This window comes from Leptidea sinapis, chromosome 2 (genome assembly GCF_905404315.1).
Source record: "Leptidea sinapis chromosome 2, ilLepSina1.1, whole genome shotgun sequence".
Classification (NCBI taxonomy): Eukaryota; Metazoa; Arthropoda; class Insecta; order Lepidoptera; family Pieridae; genus Leptidea; species Leptidea sinapis.
The window spans coordinates 21496367-21515602 of record NC_066266.1 but is presented as its reverse complement, the minus strand read 5'-3'; the positions used below and the strand labels follow the sequence as shown (position 1 = coordinate 21515602).

The 19236-nt window shown below is 36.7% G+C and overlaps 1 protein-coding gene across 1 annotated transcript; it reads right to left on the bottom strand.

Moving 5' to 3' along the window:
- Positions 1 to 16359: 16359 nt before the first annotated feature.
- On the bottom strand, positions 16360 to 17896 carry LOC126973635 (uncharacterized; the record flags this gene model as incomplete). The annotated part of the gene is made up of 1 exon (XM_050820983.1): positions 16360 to 17896. A coding segment is annotated over one exon (693 nt), but the record flags the coding sequence as incomplete, so codon positions are not given.
- Positions 17897 to 19236: the final 1340 nt, after the last annotated feature.

The window sequence follows — 19236 nt, the reverse complement described above, 5'->3', positions numbered from 1 at the left end:
ACTGCAATCCCTTCAGGCGTTCCGCAAAGAAGTCTTGTTGCTTTCCCTTCGTCGAAAGCTTTGTTTTGACAAAGTTGAAGCACGAGTTCTTGGTTTTCTTGCATAATTTGTATACGTCGGTTAGCAGCGTTGTTTCTTGTCTGCTGTGGAACGGCATACGATTCATTTCCAAACTCATCGTTCGACTGTTCACGCTGATCAAGCTGTTGCTCAATACTGCTGTGTGGCTCAGGTAAGTTTTCATTGGCCAAAGAAGCGCCGAAATCCAGTCGTCGCTCTTTTTGATTTCGTGTTGCGCTTTGTGCTCGAAATAAACTAATTCCCCCTTCGGTACTTGTAGCGTGATTGTGCGTGTTTTGAATTTGAATTCCCAATGAATGAGCGACGCACATTGCAACTTTTTTATGTTGTCTGGTGAGAATTTGTTTAAGTGTACGACGATCAGCGCCGGTAGTAATGTAGACAAGAAGGCACTCAACACATGCAATTTGACTACACTTATGCTCTTCGGATCGTATAGCTTTTCCAAGTTTGCTATTATGGCGATGACTTTTCAAGGAGATACGTTATTTCTCCCTATGTAATATTTTTTCTGTCCATTGTGTAAACCATGCTGTCGTCGGACAGGCATTCCTGTTCGTCACTTCTACCTTTTCTTCCATTTTCAGCCGTTTCGCTATTTGCTGTTTCTTCTTGGTCAGAGCTTGCTGGAACTGTGCTAGTGTTCTCTTCATGCTCTCGTTCGTTACTTTCTCCGGTGTTGTCGTCTCCGTCAGAGATATCCCCTCTACGTCTTGGTTCGGGGGTATTTCCTCGTCGTCGCTCATGTTCCCTCCGCTGGCTAGAATTTGATCTTGCTTCTGGGGTTTCGTCATTTTGATACGACTCTTGACTGTCCGTTGGCTCCGGCGTCGAACTCATCTGTCGTAGTGAGAATTCTTCTTCCAGTTCGGCGTCCAGTAAGTGAGTTTTCTGAGTCGGGGAGCTAATTTTGTTCTTGCGGCATGTACTGTTCGATATTTATTGAGGTGATGATGTGCTAGATTTTTTGACCCACTGACCAACTTTCGAAAAAAAAAAATTCGGTCGTCCGATTTATTCGACTATACCCCCTAACCACTAACCTCCTTAACTCACTATGACGGCTCCGCCGTCTCGGGGCCGCCGCCAGGTCTAAACTAGGTACCGTTTACTTTTACCTAACTACCTACCTACCTAACCTAACCTAACCTAACCTAGATGCTAGCTTAGCTTCTGCTAGCTGATTTGATTTGATTTCTTGTGCTTCTTCCGTTGGCCTATTGGAACAACAAAAGAAGCAATAATATGTTTTCCGTGAAAGAGTATTTTGTGGACGCTAACGGGCATAGGGTACCATGAGTACTCTTTGATGTATAGGTCTCTAGTTTGCTTAGCGAATTCCTGAAACTTATTGATATTAATGTGAAATCCGCTGTTTATACATTCTAAGATGTCATGGAAGCGCTTGATAAAATCAACATTAACACCTGTTATATCAGCGGACTTTTCAGGATTTCTGAAAAATTGGTAATTCCAGTTTGTTGTTTAGGCATATCTACTAATAAGCCTAACTCACTCCTGAACTTTTCTTGTACTTGTTTCTTTTTCTTGGCAACTTTATTTTTATTCTCAGCTCCTCGAGCCTGCCACAATTTTATATCAAGTCTATATGAAATGTGCAATGTGCATTCAAAAAATCTAATCCATGACTGTAGAGGTGACAGGCCCAGAGAAAGAAGACTGCTGTTTACCGGGCTTTCTAAGATGCTGCTTTCATTATTCATTTCCTTAGGCTTTGCACCACATAAATAGCAAGTCTGTGTGCGCACATGACGCTACTGCGTTACAAATTTTGCCGTCAATCATGCAGAATATCAGTGTTGGCTTAACCGAGACTTCCATGTCATTTACAACAATTTTAGTAGGTGAGAGTGAAGTTACTTGTTGCTTAATTTTATTCGCCTCCGTCGTTATAACATTTACGGTTTCCTTGGCAAACACGAACTTGATGCCACGACAATATCTGGTCGAAGCTGGCGAAGGGTTTTGCCACACAATGTTTTCAACGTTCTGGGTATTTATTGAATTAATTTGAATAGGCACCATCGATATGCTGAAAAAACTTTTGTTACTGCAATGTTCTTCAGAAAATTTCTGTTTGTATTTATTTTGATCCGCTCCATCACAACCCCATTTCACAATTATATCTAGACCTTTTAAGTCATTTATAGTTTTCAGTACTTCTTCTTGCACTTTACATAATCATATAATCGTGTGATCCATAAAGTTTACAAGTTTATTTCGGCGCACGTTTCTGTGACATTAATGTCACTAGGGTAGCACAATTGTTTTGCCGCTTTGCCCATCAACCAGCATTTAATCAGCATGGCGAGTCGAGGCACTATATCCCCATAATAAGAAAAGACACCAGTGATGAACAGTCAGATATTAATTAAGCGGTTGATTATGGTAACTATTTTGCCTATTATAATGTATAACATTTTTATAATTACCTTGTCATGGAGCTGCACTATAATCAGTCAACCGGGACTCGGTCAAACGTGGAGGAGTGGTTATGTTTTCAGTAAAATTATGTATAACATTAATACTTTACAATAAACATAATATATAATAAAGTATTATTTTTAATAATTTTAAAAAGGTTGGTTATTTTACCTCTTTCTGACTCATGTTCAACCTCAACACTAACTGCTGGTACTTGAGATGACGTGTCTAACAACATCATACATCAATTTGGATTTCTGCCAAACAAAAAAAAAACAGTCATAAAAAATCACAAATGGCAATAAACTTAAAGCAGTAAGTATCAGAAGTACTTTAATGCTATTTACCTACACTACAAGGTATGTTATCACTGTCGATTACATCTGCCAACTCCACATCTGTCTGTTCAGCGAGAGCATCCTCCAGTACCGGGACTTGGCTATAGGTACTAGGTATGTAAGCGTTAAAGGAACCACCACCGGTCCTCATCCTTTCCCTTTTCTCTAGGGCCAACATATTTTTACGCCTGGTTTTCAAATTGTCCCAACATTTTTTAAGTTGAGCTTCAGTCCTCTAAAAAAAATGATAAAGAAATAATTGCTCAAGTGTTTCGTAGAGTTTGCCTCAGGTGAATTTTATGGAATAAAAGATATTTTCAACTACAGTAAGTATTTACTTTTGAATTCGTTTCTATGGCATTTTACACCTGTGTTAGGCGAAGCCAGGCATTTTTTTTAGCCACTGCGCTCCCCATAGTTGTGGCTATCGAATTTAATTAGTATTTGATCACTAACTCCTGCAGACAAATCTTTTCGGCTTCATTGAAAAGCTGTCTTCCAGTTGCAGCTATTTTAAACCAGTAATAAGAACAACAACACACGATTGAACTTCAAATATCACAGTATTTATTGGGCAAAACATGGGTTTTGTTTTTAAGTGGATTTAAGGAATTCGAATTACGTTAAAGCTGCGTTAAAGTTTGTTTATTTATGTGTTTGCTTTCATTTGACACTGCACTAATCACTTGACACAAGAAGTTAAAAGCCACAGATAAAGAATCGTCAATAATAAGGTTAGCATTCCTCCAAACGAGTTTTACCTCGACTCATACTCATTGGAGGATCCTCATAAATTCCTGAAACTGACAACTATGAATACCAAATTTGAGGTCCTTTCAAGTCATTCCTTAAGACCTCCTCGACTGAGTTCGATTCGAGGGAATTTCGAGGTTACCACTTAGAATATGGGTGTCAGTCTGAGCGATAGCATAAAGATCTGTGAGATAACTAATTACCCCCATCAATATACACCCGTTTAGTTTCGCTCTCAGATAGTGGGATTCAATCCTAGGAATCGAATCTAAGGGGTTCTTTATTCCCTGTATCTGGGCTAGATTCGATTTGTTTACCATGTTTGCCGCTCTTTTTTCGTTGAAGGAATCTTGACTCATTCGTTTTTGCTATCACGGTTGCAATAGGTCTATTATTAATAGACAACTTACTTTTAAAGAATTCCTTACAGACAGACACGTTCGAATGAAAATGAATGTTTAGGACCTCTATTAACTATCATGATCTTTATATTGATATCTAGCTTTGCTAACAGAAATACACTTAGAAATGAAATGTCTTTGTCGCACTGAGTCACTTATTATATTGCTTTCACTATACTTCATTCGACTATTTTGTTTACATTATGGACCTAATTTATTTTTATACACAGATATATTTAGACACAGATATATTCACATAGAGACTGAACAAAATTAAAGGCATTTTAGCTTCTTGCTTCTAAGATAAATTATTGACCCCTTTATACTAATACTATTTGTCGACAGATTCATGGTATTTGTTTTTCCTGTCCAGAGGCAACATCATACAACCCATGATAGTTTTTAGGTGCCAAAATAATCCCGGTCTTCGGGCATAACTGTACACCAGTTTCGTCTAGATTAAAAAATCGCTCGGAGTAGTTCAATAAATCATTGAAATTTTCCTCTTGTATTGGTGCAAATCTCAGGCACATTATTTCGACGTTCGATAAGTAATTTTAAATTGTACTTTGAATATTTTATATATTTAAAGTAACGCCGTACAACACTGATGTTTACTTCAGTCGACGCCGTAAAAGGCCGTTTCTCACGCAGATCATCTGTGATATTAGGGCGACCACGCTGTCCATTATGTAATCTGGGTTAATACTGAATGTACTCTGAAATGCCATCACAAGTCTATAAAAATAAAAAATAAATTAATTACATTGATAGTCTTATAACTATAATTTTAATCAAACATAAAAATAATCAATAAGTAAGTGACTTGGATTCGATTCATTCTAATTTCAGTGCTGCGCTTACGAGCAAGCGTCTTTAATTTTCCCACTTTACACGCAGCTGCGGCATTAAATTTGCGTGACAGGCACATCCATTCCTCGTTTAACATCTTGTTGTTGGCGGCGTTTGTCATTTAAGTCATTTAAGACAAAATTATTGGGCTACTTTAAATTAAATCCAGCCATAATTTGGTTTCATCCTTCGTCAAAAGGTTTGCCTCGTTCCTTAAATAAGGAGAACTTCTTAAAAAAATGGTTTCGAACATAATTAGCATCAAAACCAAGAAACAAAATAATAAAAGGGCAAGGATTAAAAGTCACTTACCATTTCCGAGACCGATGCTATTAATATCATTATGTTTTCAAAAATAATAATGATAAGGTAATAAAATAATATTTTAATAAAACAAAATCATTATGCCTTCTCAGACCTACAAACAAAAAAGACTAAAATGTGTGTGTGTCAGCTCCGACGAACGACTGGAGTTTACTTCTCAAGAACGATTGTCTTTGAACAGGTACTAAACAAAATCAAGTCCAATGGAGTCGGTTACAAACATACATACAGCAGAAGCTAGTAAAAAAGTTATAAATTGTAATTAATTTCCGTAGAAGTCATCGCACTGACTTGATTTTCTCCACGTCGTGCGATTACTCTATCAGGTTTTTGGAGTTTTGTAGTAATTCCGGTCTCGTCGACGTTCCATATATCTTTACCGCTGAGAGTATGCTTGGCCAGGACTCCTGTATAATTTTAAAAAAAGACAGTGACATTGGTCCTATTAAAGCTCGTGCCGAGAGCGATACTTGTAGCTTGAGGAAACCTGAGAGATATATTTGGATGTTGCTTTATAAATAGCTTCAGCCACACTTACCAGCCATTACGTTTTGTTCCCATAATTCGGGAATATTTTTATCGTATTTTTTTGCTAATAAATACGCTAAACTTCTTGTCTCTTTTGTAGTCAGCCCATATTTTGACGCGGCACAAATTACTAAATAATCGCCCAATATCTTTTCTTCGTTCTTTGTAAAAACCGTTGGGCTGATATAGCCGACGGATGGAGCCCTCGTCTGTCAACTGTTGTTGGTGTGCCTTTTTCTTTTTAATGTATCTTTTTAAAGACATATAATTTAGATTATACGAAGACGATGCACTACTTCTAAGACTTTGACCACTAACCGTCACCTCTTCAAAGGATAGATCGTAAATTTCGATACTAGCGATACCTCTCTGTGTTTTATGAACATATGTATTAGGCATTCTGAAACAATAAAAAAGCAAAACAGCACTGAGTCACCTATTATCCAATACTTGTCGAATATGTAAGTCTGTACACCAGTATCGTCAAGATTAAAAATTCGCTCGGGGTAGTTCAATATATCATCGAAATTTTCCTCTTGTAGGTACTTACTGGTGCAAATCTTGAAACCATTTCCTAATCATTGGCTCTGTGACAATCGCTCTCTCTAGCTTTAGAAATTATTTCTGCATGTCTTCTTCTGATTTCAGGGTGATGCAAGGGTACCTTCACAAAAATAATTCAATGCACTTTTTGCCTGGATTTGAACCATTACTTTCAGAAATCTTTGCCACTGTTTCTCTAACATCATTTGTGTTTACAGACAATTTTGGCCATATTTAAATTCCAAAATAATTTTTTTTACTAAACACTTGAAATTGCAAAATCAAAAATTTTTACTCAACCAGGATTCGAACCCGGGAATCTTGGCATAGCACGCCGGGTACGTTGAACCACTCTTAATTTAGCTTCTCAGTTACGTTAGCGAATGCGTTGTTTACGAATTCTTAAATTCGTAAACAAAAACAATACGGACGATGTCGCGATTTGCAATTAGTACCTTGTTAAGACTACGGGAGTAGTAGGTAAATAAAAGTTCGAGAACAGTTATATGGACGCCATACAGCTGTACATATGGACGTCAAATTAGCTATATAGAAACGCGAAATACTAATATAACATAGGTAGGATAGCATTTATTTACATTTTTATAACATCTATATAATATCTATATTTGTGTCTGTTTTTATGTTAGTTAATTCTGGACAAAAACTGAAGGAATTTGAATGAAATTTTGTACGGCAGTAGCTTACATCTAAGTTATACCTACGAGTAGGTAGGTAAACTATTTTTATCCCGCTCGATTTAAGGCTATAGTAGGTTGATGCTAATTAGTCTTAACCGGCAGTTATTACATTTTAATAATTTATATATAGGCACAAACCTTCAGTTTCAACCTTTAATAAATTAATTGTTTAATTCAGCACATATTACACACTCATCAGCTGGGTAGTGATCGTATAATAAATAGTTACACATATGATTAATCATTTTGAGCACAAGGTTCTTCCTGAAATTCGTTTTGAGTGATCGTATTATTCCCTGATCCATTGGCTGTTCGGCGGAAGGAAAGCAAGTGTTATAGACTTTAAATCAGTAACATTTGGATGGGCCGGGCAATTATCAACCAGCAATAGAATCTTTTTCTTCTTCCTCACCAAATCACGATCCCAATCACGACGCCACTTTTCAAAAAGTTCTGACGTCATCCAAGCTTTACGATTGTTAGCATAATCGACAGGTAATGATTTGACACTTTTAAAACATCTTGGTTTTTGTGACTTTCCAATAATGAGCAATTTCTTTTTCTCTGTGCCACTCATATTAGCTGCTACCATGACAGTTATTCTATCTTTCGACAACTTACCTCCACTACAATTGTCACCTTTAAATTTTAAAGTTTTATCCGGCATTAATTTGTAAAAAAGTCCAGTTTCATCAGCATTTAATATCTCATCATCAGAAAATTGTCTTCGTAAGTTTGGCCACACAGATATCAACCAGTTTTTTGTTGAATTTTGACAACAACAAGAACAACAGACGAAGATTCACCGACAATTTTTCCCGCCACAATGTTATGTCGAACTTTAAAACGACTGATCCAGTTTGCAGAACAATTGAAGTCGAGAATTCCAAAACGCGCGGCAATACCATTTGCCTTTTCCTGTAGCATAGGGCCGCTGACAGGTATTCCTTTGTTTCTCATGTTTTTAAACCACTGAATTAATGCTTGATCAACATTTTCTTGTCGTGATTTTCGAAGCCTCTTCGGTTTCAAAACATTTGAATTGAACGACTGCTTAATGCGGTTCTTGTTTTTAAAAATCATTGAAATTGTCGAATGACCCACGCCAAATTCCTTTGCGAGACATGAGTTAGATTCTCCATTTTCTAATTTGCATATTATTGCACCTTTCTCCTCAATTGTAAATGCTTTCCGTCGTTGAGATAACATTTTTTCACAGTAACAAACGAAAAACAACGTGTGACCTTCAAGCGTCAATTACCCACTGAGATTCAAAACAATAACGAGCCACGTGCCGTACGTCGTCGGGAATCAACGAACATTACCGAAGGTGTACAGAATCATGTCGGTCATTATAACCGGACATAATTTATTAAAAATAGGTCATAATAAGCGACATGTCACTGACTTTCCTCTACCTCTCCCCTGGGTCTGATGACGAGTTGCCTTACTGTCGTCTCGGCCTCCGTTGTACTTCCAGTCGCCACGTTCACGGCCGTGAAGTCTCCAGTCGCCAGTCCTGTGTCGTGCCTGCTCCTACACTGGGATTTTTTGTATCCGGGGCGTCCACATCCATAACACAAGAAGATTGAAGAGTCAAGGGATTTGATCGCTCCGCTGTTCCGTTTTTCCTCTTCCCCAAGCAGTCTGTTTTTCATGAAGTCCATTTTCAATTCCTCCACAGTTTCCAAAGCCGTGATAATGCCTTCATAAGATTTCAGCATGGAGTAAATAGTTAACATTTTCTTTCTCCGAGATCTCACTGCCAGCATCCCCGAGTTGTGCAAATAGCTTTTCCATGTCAATAAAATGTTCCATTAAAGGTTTCCGTTCGTCGAATTTCATATCGGACAACTCTCTTCTTATAAATAATTTAGATCGTGTACCTTTCTTCTTAAAGCTCTCTTCCATGCTTTTAATTATTTGATAAGCAGATCTGTCCTTTAAGTATTCGACTGACGGCGGTTGCCACTATTATAATAGCCTGGGCTTTAGCTTCCAGCTGCAATTGCTTGTAATCAGTAGATTTACTGAAATCTTCCTTTTCGATCGCCCCTATTGCTGCATTATCCCGCAGGATACTTTTCAATCGAAACTCCCATGCGTTGTAATTGTCCCCCGCGAAAGGGACAATTTGATATTTTTCTTTTGACATTTTCTGTCCTTTAACACTTATTAATCCATTATAAAACCGATGGCCGTACTGGGCCTTATGGGCCCTGTTAAGGATTACGGGGATAATTAAAGATACAAACTTTGAACATTAAAACGTGCTTTTTATTAATCACAAAACAGCAACATAGAGAACGTATAACATTATATTGAACCTTCCTTCATAACCGACACAGTGCTCACAACCAACGCAGTGTTGCCATTACAATACAATATTATATAAATCATTGTTAATTAATAGCTTCTGCCGGAGTTTAGAGAGTGATGTGATTTCTAATACGGAATAGTAACTTTAGGCGCTAAAGAAACTGCATAAAACTTGTTCGATATATTTGTCAAACCTTTTTTGCTTTCATCGATATTCCCTTAATCTGTATCAATGGATAAGCTCTTTCAAAGTGTTTTATAAGAGAAGGTGTACCAAGAATCATATTTTTAGGCTTGTCTGCATTTAAGGCTAAAGTAAAGCACTTCGTTCCGACCACTCAGCAATACGTTGTAGGTCAGCGTTCAACTGATTTATGGCTACTTGAGTCTGCTATGTAGGAAATGTAATACTGTATGTCAGACGCGGGCTACAGGAAAAGCCTAGATCCGTGTAGTACACATAATTTCTGTATGATTTCACTATGGAACCCCCATCCTAAACTTAACCGTTTTCGAGATATTCGAGTTTTAATTTTTTTTTATGAAAATGCCCAATTTTTCGGCTATTGAATTGAATATTTTAAATTTTTTTAACTCTTATGATTATTTTTTTGGTTTTTCACATGAAGAATGAGATGCTTAATGACCTCAATGACTAAAATTGCACGTAAGTTAACTAAATAGGTCATTGTAGACGATCGAAACTTAAGAAAATAAGTACAAATTAAAAAAATATTTTTCTTTTCTGGATATCTCAAAAAATTATTATGGCACTTGCTCTGCAGATGTGCTTAAAAACATCTACATTTTATCAGCTATCCAACGAGGTATAACACTCTAGGGTATTTATTAACCTCAAATGTGAAACTTAGTTTCTAAGGCTACTGACTGCCAGTCAGAATAAATAGCGCTTATTTAATCTAATTAATTTGACTTAAGTTCAGCATCATCATTTCAGCCTACTGGCTTCCACTACTGAACATAGGCCTCCCTCGGCTAGGTACAACCTTCATGCATCCATCGATGTCCCGCTATCCTGACCTAGGAGATCATTCAGTTTTTATAGCATTTTTTTTCGTTTCGATCGTCGATCGTACAAATAATGACCGTACGCCAACTATTAGTTGAGCGTAAGTGACTAGTTACTGGCTTTTGTTTGGAAAATAACGTAATCGGTGCGTTGTTAACGTTAGTTGGCATACAAAGTCACTCATGCTCAACTCATAGTTGGCGTACAGATCGTCGGTGATTGTAGTAAGCTAAATGAAACAATAAATCAGTTCAAAATAACATTTATTCACCTAATGTTTTTGAAGTTCATGTTCTACGTGTCCGCCTCTATTTCGCACACATTTTCTCATTCTTTCACGTAGTCCACTTTTCACTACACCAGTGGTTAATGTTCTTCTTATGTCGTTAGCAGCATTAATTATCCTTTCTTTGAGAACTTCCACTGACGATATGGGGTTGGGCTCACTGTGAACGAGGCTCTTCATGTGCCCCCATACATAAAAATCCATGGGGGTCAGGTCGGGACATCTGGCTGGCCAGGGTAAGGGCCCACCTCGTCCAATCCATTTGTTAGGATAGTTAGTGTCCAACCATTCCCTAACGCTTCTTCTGAAATGAGCAGGGCAGCCATCATGTTGAAACCACATGTCCCGCAGTAATTGTAATGGGAGATCATCTAGTGAGTCACCTAACTCACCTCTTAAGAAATTTTCAAGTTTCACCATTCAGATTGTCTGGAAGAAAGTAAGGCCCAATCAAATGGTTGGACATGATGCCCATCCACACATTTACACTAAATCGTCTTTGTGACCCGTTTACTCTTTTCTTATTTGGATTGCCTAGTTCTTTAGGAGCCCAATAGTGTCCGTTATGGTAATTAGTAATCCCGTCCTTATCGAATTTGGATTCATCTGTCCACAATATTAATTTTAGGAAATTCGGGTCCTCGATATCTGCATTGAGCATGAATCTGCAGAAGTCCATGCGTCTCGCGGGATTTCCTTCTTCAATTACATGTACCGGCGTGTAGTGGTATGGATACAGGCCTGCCGTATGAACCGTAAACCACACTTTCCATTGAGTTAGGCCCAGTTCACGGGCAACAATATTGGTCGAAGTGGTTGGGTCTCTTCTGAACCGTTGTACGATTTCGTTGTCTTGTTCCTCGTCGTCATCAATGACACGTGGTCTTCCTAAGTCCGTACGTCGTCGCCAAACAGAGCCAGTTTCACGAATCCTCGTCGGTAAACTCCGTCGAAAACGCTCACATCAGGTACTCGACGGTCGGGATAGCGTCGTATGTACTCAGTCCGAGCTTGTGCGGACACGCAATTGCAGTATCCGTAGCAGATAAGCATATCCGCATATTCTTCGTTCGAGTATGTTGCCATTTTCAACAGTCCAGTATCACAAGCACAAATCAGAGTCCAGTAAATAAGCACAGAAGTCACAGTTAGAAAAATCAGTCCAGAAGCCAAGTCGTGTGGAAATCCGAAAGCACAATAATTCGCATCTACGATGGACGAATCGCATGAGCAGACTAAAACGGATGGCAAGCAAACAAACGACCAAATACAAAACAATGGGCATGTTGTATCCCCAAACTTGTTTTTGCACATTATTTTTCTCACTCACCTGCATAAATCTTAAGTTGTCTCGCTCACACGCACCGGATTAACTTGAAGGACAATAGCCGAGGTACCCGTTAGACCTACTACCTGAACCTTTTCAACTATGTTTTTTTCTATGAGTTTAAATACAACCCTAGGTTGTTATACCTCGTTGGATAGCTGATAAAATGTTGATGTTTTTAAGCACATCTGCGGAGCAAGTGCCATAATAATTTTTTGAGATATCCAGAAAAGAAAAATATTTTTTTATAATTTGTACTTATTTTCTTAAGTTTCGATCGTCTACAATGACCTATTTAGTTAACTTACGTGCAATTTTAGTGATTGAGGTCATTAAGCATTCTTCATGTAAAAAACCAAAAAAAAAAATCATAAGAGTCAAAAAAATTCAAAATATTCAATTCAATAGCCGAAAAATTGGGCATTTTCATAAAAAAAAATTAAAACTCGAATATCTCGAAAACGGTTAAGTTTAGGATGGGGGGTTCCATAGTGAAATCATTCAGAAATGATGTGTACTTCACTCCCATAACGGATCTAGGTCGACTTTTCCTGTAACCCTGTATATGATACATTCAGTGCTGTATTATGATATCATAAATAATATTATGATATCAGCAGTGTAAAGGTTAATGTCGTTATTAAACTCTGCTCATTCTGCTGAACACTCGGAAAGTATCTATAAATTATCCACCTCACTGGCAATGCAATAAATTTTTTATCTCTTATTCCTCTTAGTAATATCCGGGTAGGAACTTATTATTCTTTATAGTTAGACCAGGTTCCTTTATTTATGTAAACTATATGTAATATTTTGATGTAGATAGAACTTTTGTCGATGTAGTTTGTAAAAAGGAGTTAATGCCTATTATTTTTGCGCAACCAGAGCTGGCCCATCTGACTCGTCATTACGTATTTCTTCATTTTTAGTTAAAGTTTGAAATTCTACTGGGGTCACGCAATGGTGGAAGCAGGTTGTTCCAACATTTGGTCGCGTTATAACGAAAGCTACCTCTGAAGGCAGCTGTATGATGTTTAGGCACGTGTAGCATCCAATGTGATGCCCTTATACTATAGGCCCTGTTTTTATCCCCCAGCCAAGACAGTTTTTTTTATATAGGTAAGGTGGCATCGTTCAGATATGGTGTTTTTCTGATCGTGGTGGAATATATTAAAAGCGAGCACACGCGTTTTGAATGCGCTGAATATATTTTTGTGTGCGAAAAAGTATGCGGTCGCCATAAACCGTATCACCGTAGCTTAATTTAGAAAGTGCGTCACATAGCTTCTGCCAGATTTAAATAATAACACGTTCTTCAAAGTGAAGTAATTATATAAAATCACATTACTAAAATATTTTACCAACCAATCAATTATTTAGAAAGTAATGAATTACAGTCGTTATATAATTCAACTATTCAATGGGATATCGTATGACTCTATGACGTTGGTAGCGCTTACAAGTTATAATGTTCTCATCAAATATGATTATAAGCCTATTTTCACCCTCAAAACAACCAAAGAAGTCATTCAGAAGATTGGTTTCTTTGATTTCTTGCCAATTAATATGGTTTAGACCTAAGTGCATAGACACAAAATATTTAGCCAGCAGATAGCGAATTCGTTTTAACAATTTTTTTACTGTTCGTCTGGACACTTTTAATAATGTAGATAATCTGTCATTACAGTCCCCTGTTCTCAGTTTTATTAAAGATGCAGCTAAAGCTACAGATCCTTTAGGTATCTATAGAATCTGAGGAATAACATTAAGTATTTGATGGAATTGCACCTTACTAAAACTAATCCAAGTGGGCATAACACGGTCATCCAAATCATCAATAGTTTCAAAATTAAGACATACTAAACTACTCGTAGAAGAATCTTTTAAGGACAACATGTCTTGAACAAGTCTGTAAGTAATTATTTGTCGATAAAATCCCATGCTTCAATTACGAAATGCCGATCACAAAGGCGATTATTGTCTGGTACTGTTCTTGCTCTGATGGTGGTCCTTATATTAAATCAGTAACATTTGTCTTCTAGAAAGATGAACTCTATATTCTTTCTGTTCTTCGACATCCTTCAATGAAACACTTACTCTGTGTTTTAATAATAATTTTAGACACCTGAGGTAAAATTGATCTAGTAAAACACAATCAGCGACTACACATTATAATTTCAGTAGTAATTTTAACAAAATCAGTTACAAAGATAAAAGGGGCTAAATAATTAATAATTTAAAGAGATACCAATATAAACTACGATAATGGATTGACTTTCCAAACGCACAGAACACGAAAGTCTTCTCAAATGAAGCGCGCACGGGCTTCTTTGGACTCGTCGTCCAAAACGACGACTTCTGTCATCCCTTCCAAGAAGACCAAGAGAAAGGAGTCCCATGCGATGGACCGATCAGATTCGCACTGCCCTTGATACCACTGTCCACGACGCTTTACACTCTGCTTCCGATAGGGGCAGATGGCGGCAAATAATACGCAACAAAGTACTCTGTCGAGATGATCACGACCCTCAGCACTGAGGAAACCGACGCGAGGTGGAGGTCATCCCTTCCACTATGACGCCTCCTGTAATCCTTTCCAAGATTATGTCATCTTCCAGGATACGTCTCCTCACTATACGTCGAAGAGTAATATCAATTTATTTCAGAAAAAGAATTCCAGAATTGTTAGTAAAATGTCCTTAATAAATTATGCTAGAATATAATTATACAGGCACAGAAACCCTCATGAATACCTTTATAATCGATGGATTGTATGACTGAACGGATGACTAACAATAACAATAAATCAGATGATTATTCAGTTTTGTTTTTAATATTGGTAAAACAATAGTGATAGAAATAGCCCTCATGTAATCTGGTAAGATTTTAGTCGGTAGAGGTGTAGTTTGAAATTGATTTTGTAATTCCAGTTGTACATTGAGTGGCTGGTGTTGTACACCGGTAATGGATTTCGGGAGGAAGTTGATAGCTCAGAAACAATTTCCTGACTTTGTGCTTCCAGTTGTGTAATGAGGAGCTAGGGTTGTATTTGTGAAAATTTATTGTTTAATTCCAGTGCGTGTTCATGAAATTTGTTCACCTCCGTAAAAAAATTGCTCAGTCATTTGTGTAGTAAGCTATTCGAAGTTATGAGTTCATATCTGCCCCGAGAGTTGCAATTGTCAGGCTTTCTGTATAGTTGATTGAGTCATCGCGATCGGGTTGCTTACGCCGACGCCGATCAAAATTTACAAAAAGTTTATCATCTTCTTTGGTGGTGGGTAAAACCGGATTTGATGCACTTTGCGACGACCGTGGCGGTGGTGAGCGAAACATTAAAAAATGGTGTTGAAACGCAATGATGATTGCAGCAACTAATTAATAAAATTTTCAAAAATAACCAAATTATCAACAAAAAGGGTTAAACATACAAATCTGTGAATAATTGTTGAGGTTCACAAATCATGTCAGACGTATTGTGGGTGTCTCCTTGGGTGTAATTTTTTTCACTTGACTGATTATGAGACATCAGATTAACATAAAGACTCAAGCGCCTCCTAGAATGGCAACGAGAAATAAAGTATAGGGTATAGAAATTACAAGTAAAGTGATTATGAAAATCTAATTTCCTTTATATTAAACTAAACCACTTTATTCTTTGAAATTTAATATCTTTATTACTTCATGACTCTACATCAGTTCGTAAACGAGCTTTGACATGGGGAGAAGAACCTATAAGAAATTCCCAGCTCATCTTTTATATATTACAAAATATACAGTATAATCTATGTACAATATACATGGAATAAGTTAAAATACTATTAAAATATTAAATAGCCTCATTTAATATTCACAAGGGGTGACGCTATTAGATTATTAATAGGTATTAGTAGGGTAATAATATCAGAACAGAAAATAATGAATAATTCTTATAAGTACTTAACTCTGATGTGTCCCTTCGGTGCTGCAGCTACGAGCCAAAATGTGACCAACCACCAACGAAACCTTAGTAGACTTGGGTGGCAATCCTAGCTCTAACAGCCAATCAGGAACAAGCTCTAATTACGTAAAAGCTCAACAAGCTTAACAATCTAACACGCTCAATAGATTCCCAATTTCATAGTGATAAGTTAATAATTTGCGGACATCTGTTGCTTTTGCTACGCTGACACTATTGGTTGCAAAAAAATCCTCAGATTAAGACTAGATAACTAGCAGGTTTACATTTTTAAAAGTACTATCGTCATGTTTGTAATGTACGTTTCCTTTAATCAAAATATTTCCTTCCTCCTTTGAACGTTTTTGTTCACAAAGTTTGCAGCTTTTACATTTGAAATGCCATCTGCGTACAGGTTTAAAAACATCCACAAATGCATCTTCCAAATTTGCAACTTTTCAGTGATTTCCTAAAGTTGTTGAGCGTTTTTTAAGGGTCCGTTCACACAGACCGGCTCGGAGAGCATCGGCCTGCTTTTTTCTTTTCACACAGACCGGGTCGTATACGCTTGGAATTGGCCGGAGCGGAGCCGCCAACTATTTCACATCGACCGGCTGGAAGAGATCTGAAAGCGGGTGCGGTTGGATGTGCTCGGAGCCGGTCGGATGCGCTCGGAGTCGGGTGGATACACTACAAAGGCAGTGCCAGTATTCCGCGCAGTCTAAGTTTTGTTTTCGGTGTGTTAACGTGTGCTTTTCGAAACATGGATTTAGATAGCTCCGACGAAGAAATATATTTGTTAGCAAGATTACTTGAAATAGAACATAGGAAACGTAAGCGCAAGCGGAAACAAATATGGGTAAAACATATTTGGAAAAACAGACTAATCCATGGGGAGTTTCACACCATTTTCGAGGAATTGAAGAGAGATAGCCTAAAATTTTATGAGTATTATCGTATGGAATATTGGCAATTTTTGAAATTGACAGATTTGTTAAGAGTACATATAACAAAAAAGACTACAAATTATCGTTGCACCATTACAGCCGAAGAAAGGTTAACGGTAACTTTAAGGTAAATAAAAAACAATTATTTATACTAATCATGTTATTTAGATCACAAAATCACAGCCCTCCATTTATTAAGCATTGTTTACGTTAATGAAATGTAAATTACTTATACTAATCATGTTAAATAACACAAACATCTAAATAGATCACAAAATCACAGCCCTCCATTTATTAAGCATTATTTACGTTAATGAAATGTAATTAAATAGTACAGATTTGTGTGTGTTTAATTATTATTATTATAATTATTATTGTTTTTGATTGTTTATTATTTTGTATTTTGTGTGCTGGTATTGTACCCGTAAGTAGTCTGATCTGGATAGTTTTGAGGAATATAGGTTTCGTTTGACACTAGGTAAGTAGATTGATTAGTCGATGGCGGTGAATTTATAGACAAAGAATAATTCAAATCTGTACTATTTTCATACAGACTTAATTCAGCTTCATTAACAATGTTAAACACGCGCCTTTTAATTCGTGCTTGGACTTCTTTTGGGAATGTTTCCACTGTATCTGACATAGACAAAAAAAAATTACGTAATGCCTTGTCACGGGGTGTAGTATTTCTTTTTTCTTCAAGATACTCTTCGAAAACCGTAGCAACATCTTTGCTTAAGCGTGGTCTCTTTTTCGAGCCAGAAGTACTTGCAAGCGATTCAACTTCAGAATGGTCAGAACGTTTAGATGATGTCGATGGTGGTGGTATTGGTGTGCCAGGCTCTGAATCATCCGATGATAATGTTACATTAGATATTTGGTTTCGATTGCGAAAAAATGGTATTATAAAAGAAAGTTCTTTTTCAAATTTTATCAATTTGGACGTAGTTGCACCATCGCCACTCTTGCCTTTTCGGTTATAATAGGCTTTTCTGAAGTTATCTCGCAGTTTCTTCCAACGATCCTGGCACTGCGTCACTGGAAAGAACAGAAATGAAAAATTAATAACATAACTCTTTTTTATTTTATAGTTCGTTTTGATACGGCAGTCTTATATTTCTATTTTGTGTGTTTGTTTTATTTTTACAGATTCCTCATCACTGGTTGCAGTTTCAAAAACTTGTCATTTAATTTTCGAATGGGAATTTCTACAGTTCATTCAATTATTCATGAGACAATCAGAGTAATTTGTGATGTTTTGATGCCCATAGTTATGCAGATGCCAGATGAAGAAATGTGGGAAAAGGTTTCACGTGATTTCTTTAATATTTGGAATTTTCCTAACTGTTTGGGCGCTATAGACGGAAAGCATGTCAATATACAGGCACCAGATAATAGTGGAAGCTTATACTATAATTATAAAAACTTTTTCAGTACAGTGTTACTAGCTGTGGTCGACGCGAAATACAGTTTTTTAATTGTTGATGTCGGATCATATGGTAAAAATAGCGACGGCGGAATTTTACAGAATTCAAAATTTTGGAAAAAACTCAACACCAATAAGTTAAAGCTGCCCCCAAATAAACCTCTACCTAGTAGGGGAGCGGGGGGCACGTTGTTACAATTTTTAGATAATTATTAATATCACAAAAGCTATCAAATAATGTATACATTTGATTGCTTTTACCATTAGTGTGTCTATTCAGCTAGTAGAATAGCATTGGAAAAATATTAAAGTTTACGTAATTTTTCCCGTAATAGAGAATTAATGAAATAAGTCGATTATAACAACTTACCCCTGACTTGGGGCTAGTTGTTACAGCTTCGGGGCACGATGTTACAGTAGGTAAATAAACAAAATGAACAATAATAAATCATTTATTTTTTATTGTTTCAAAACGTTATGAATAAAAGAGACTATTTTGAACAGTCTTATAACATTTATGAGCAATTATACTATCTATATCGTAATTTTCCAACTTTTTAACAGTAATAATCACATAACTTTGGCAGGAACTTTCTTAAATCTTATATAAAACACATTTTCATTACTGAATTAGAAAATTTCGTCAGTAAATACCAACATGTAATAAATTATTTATACTTTTTTAACTTGGCACTTCAGTTAAACTAAAATCTAACATTTTCAATACACTTATATTGCAATAAAATTTATAGTTACGTATACAATACTGTATAAACAGTCGACAGCATATCACGAGTAACAGTTGCACCAGGCAAGCAATAAAGGCGACCTCAAGGTCAACCTTCACCTTTATTGTAGGTAACAATATCACATATTTATATTACATTAGTCTTCATCAGAATTACAATTAATACAAATGAATAATTGAACGTTTCCTGTTACACATTTGACATGGGCCCACATTTTGCATTCTAAACATTCTACCCAATCTTCTTTTT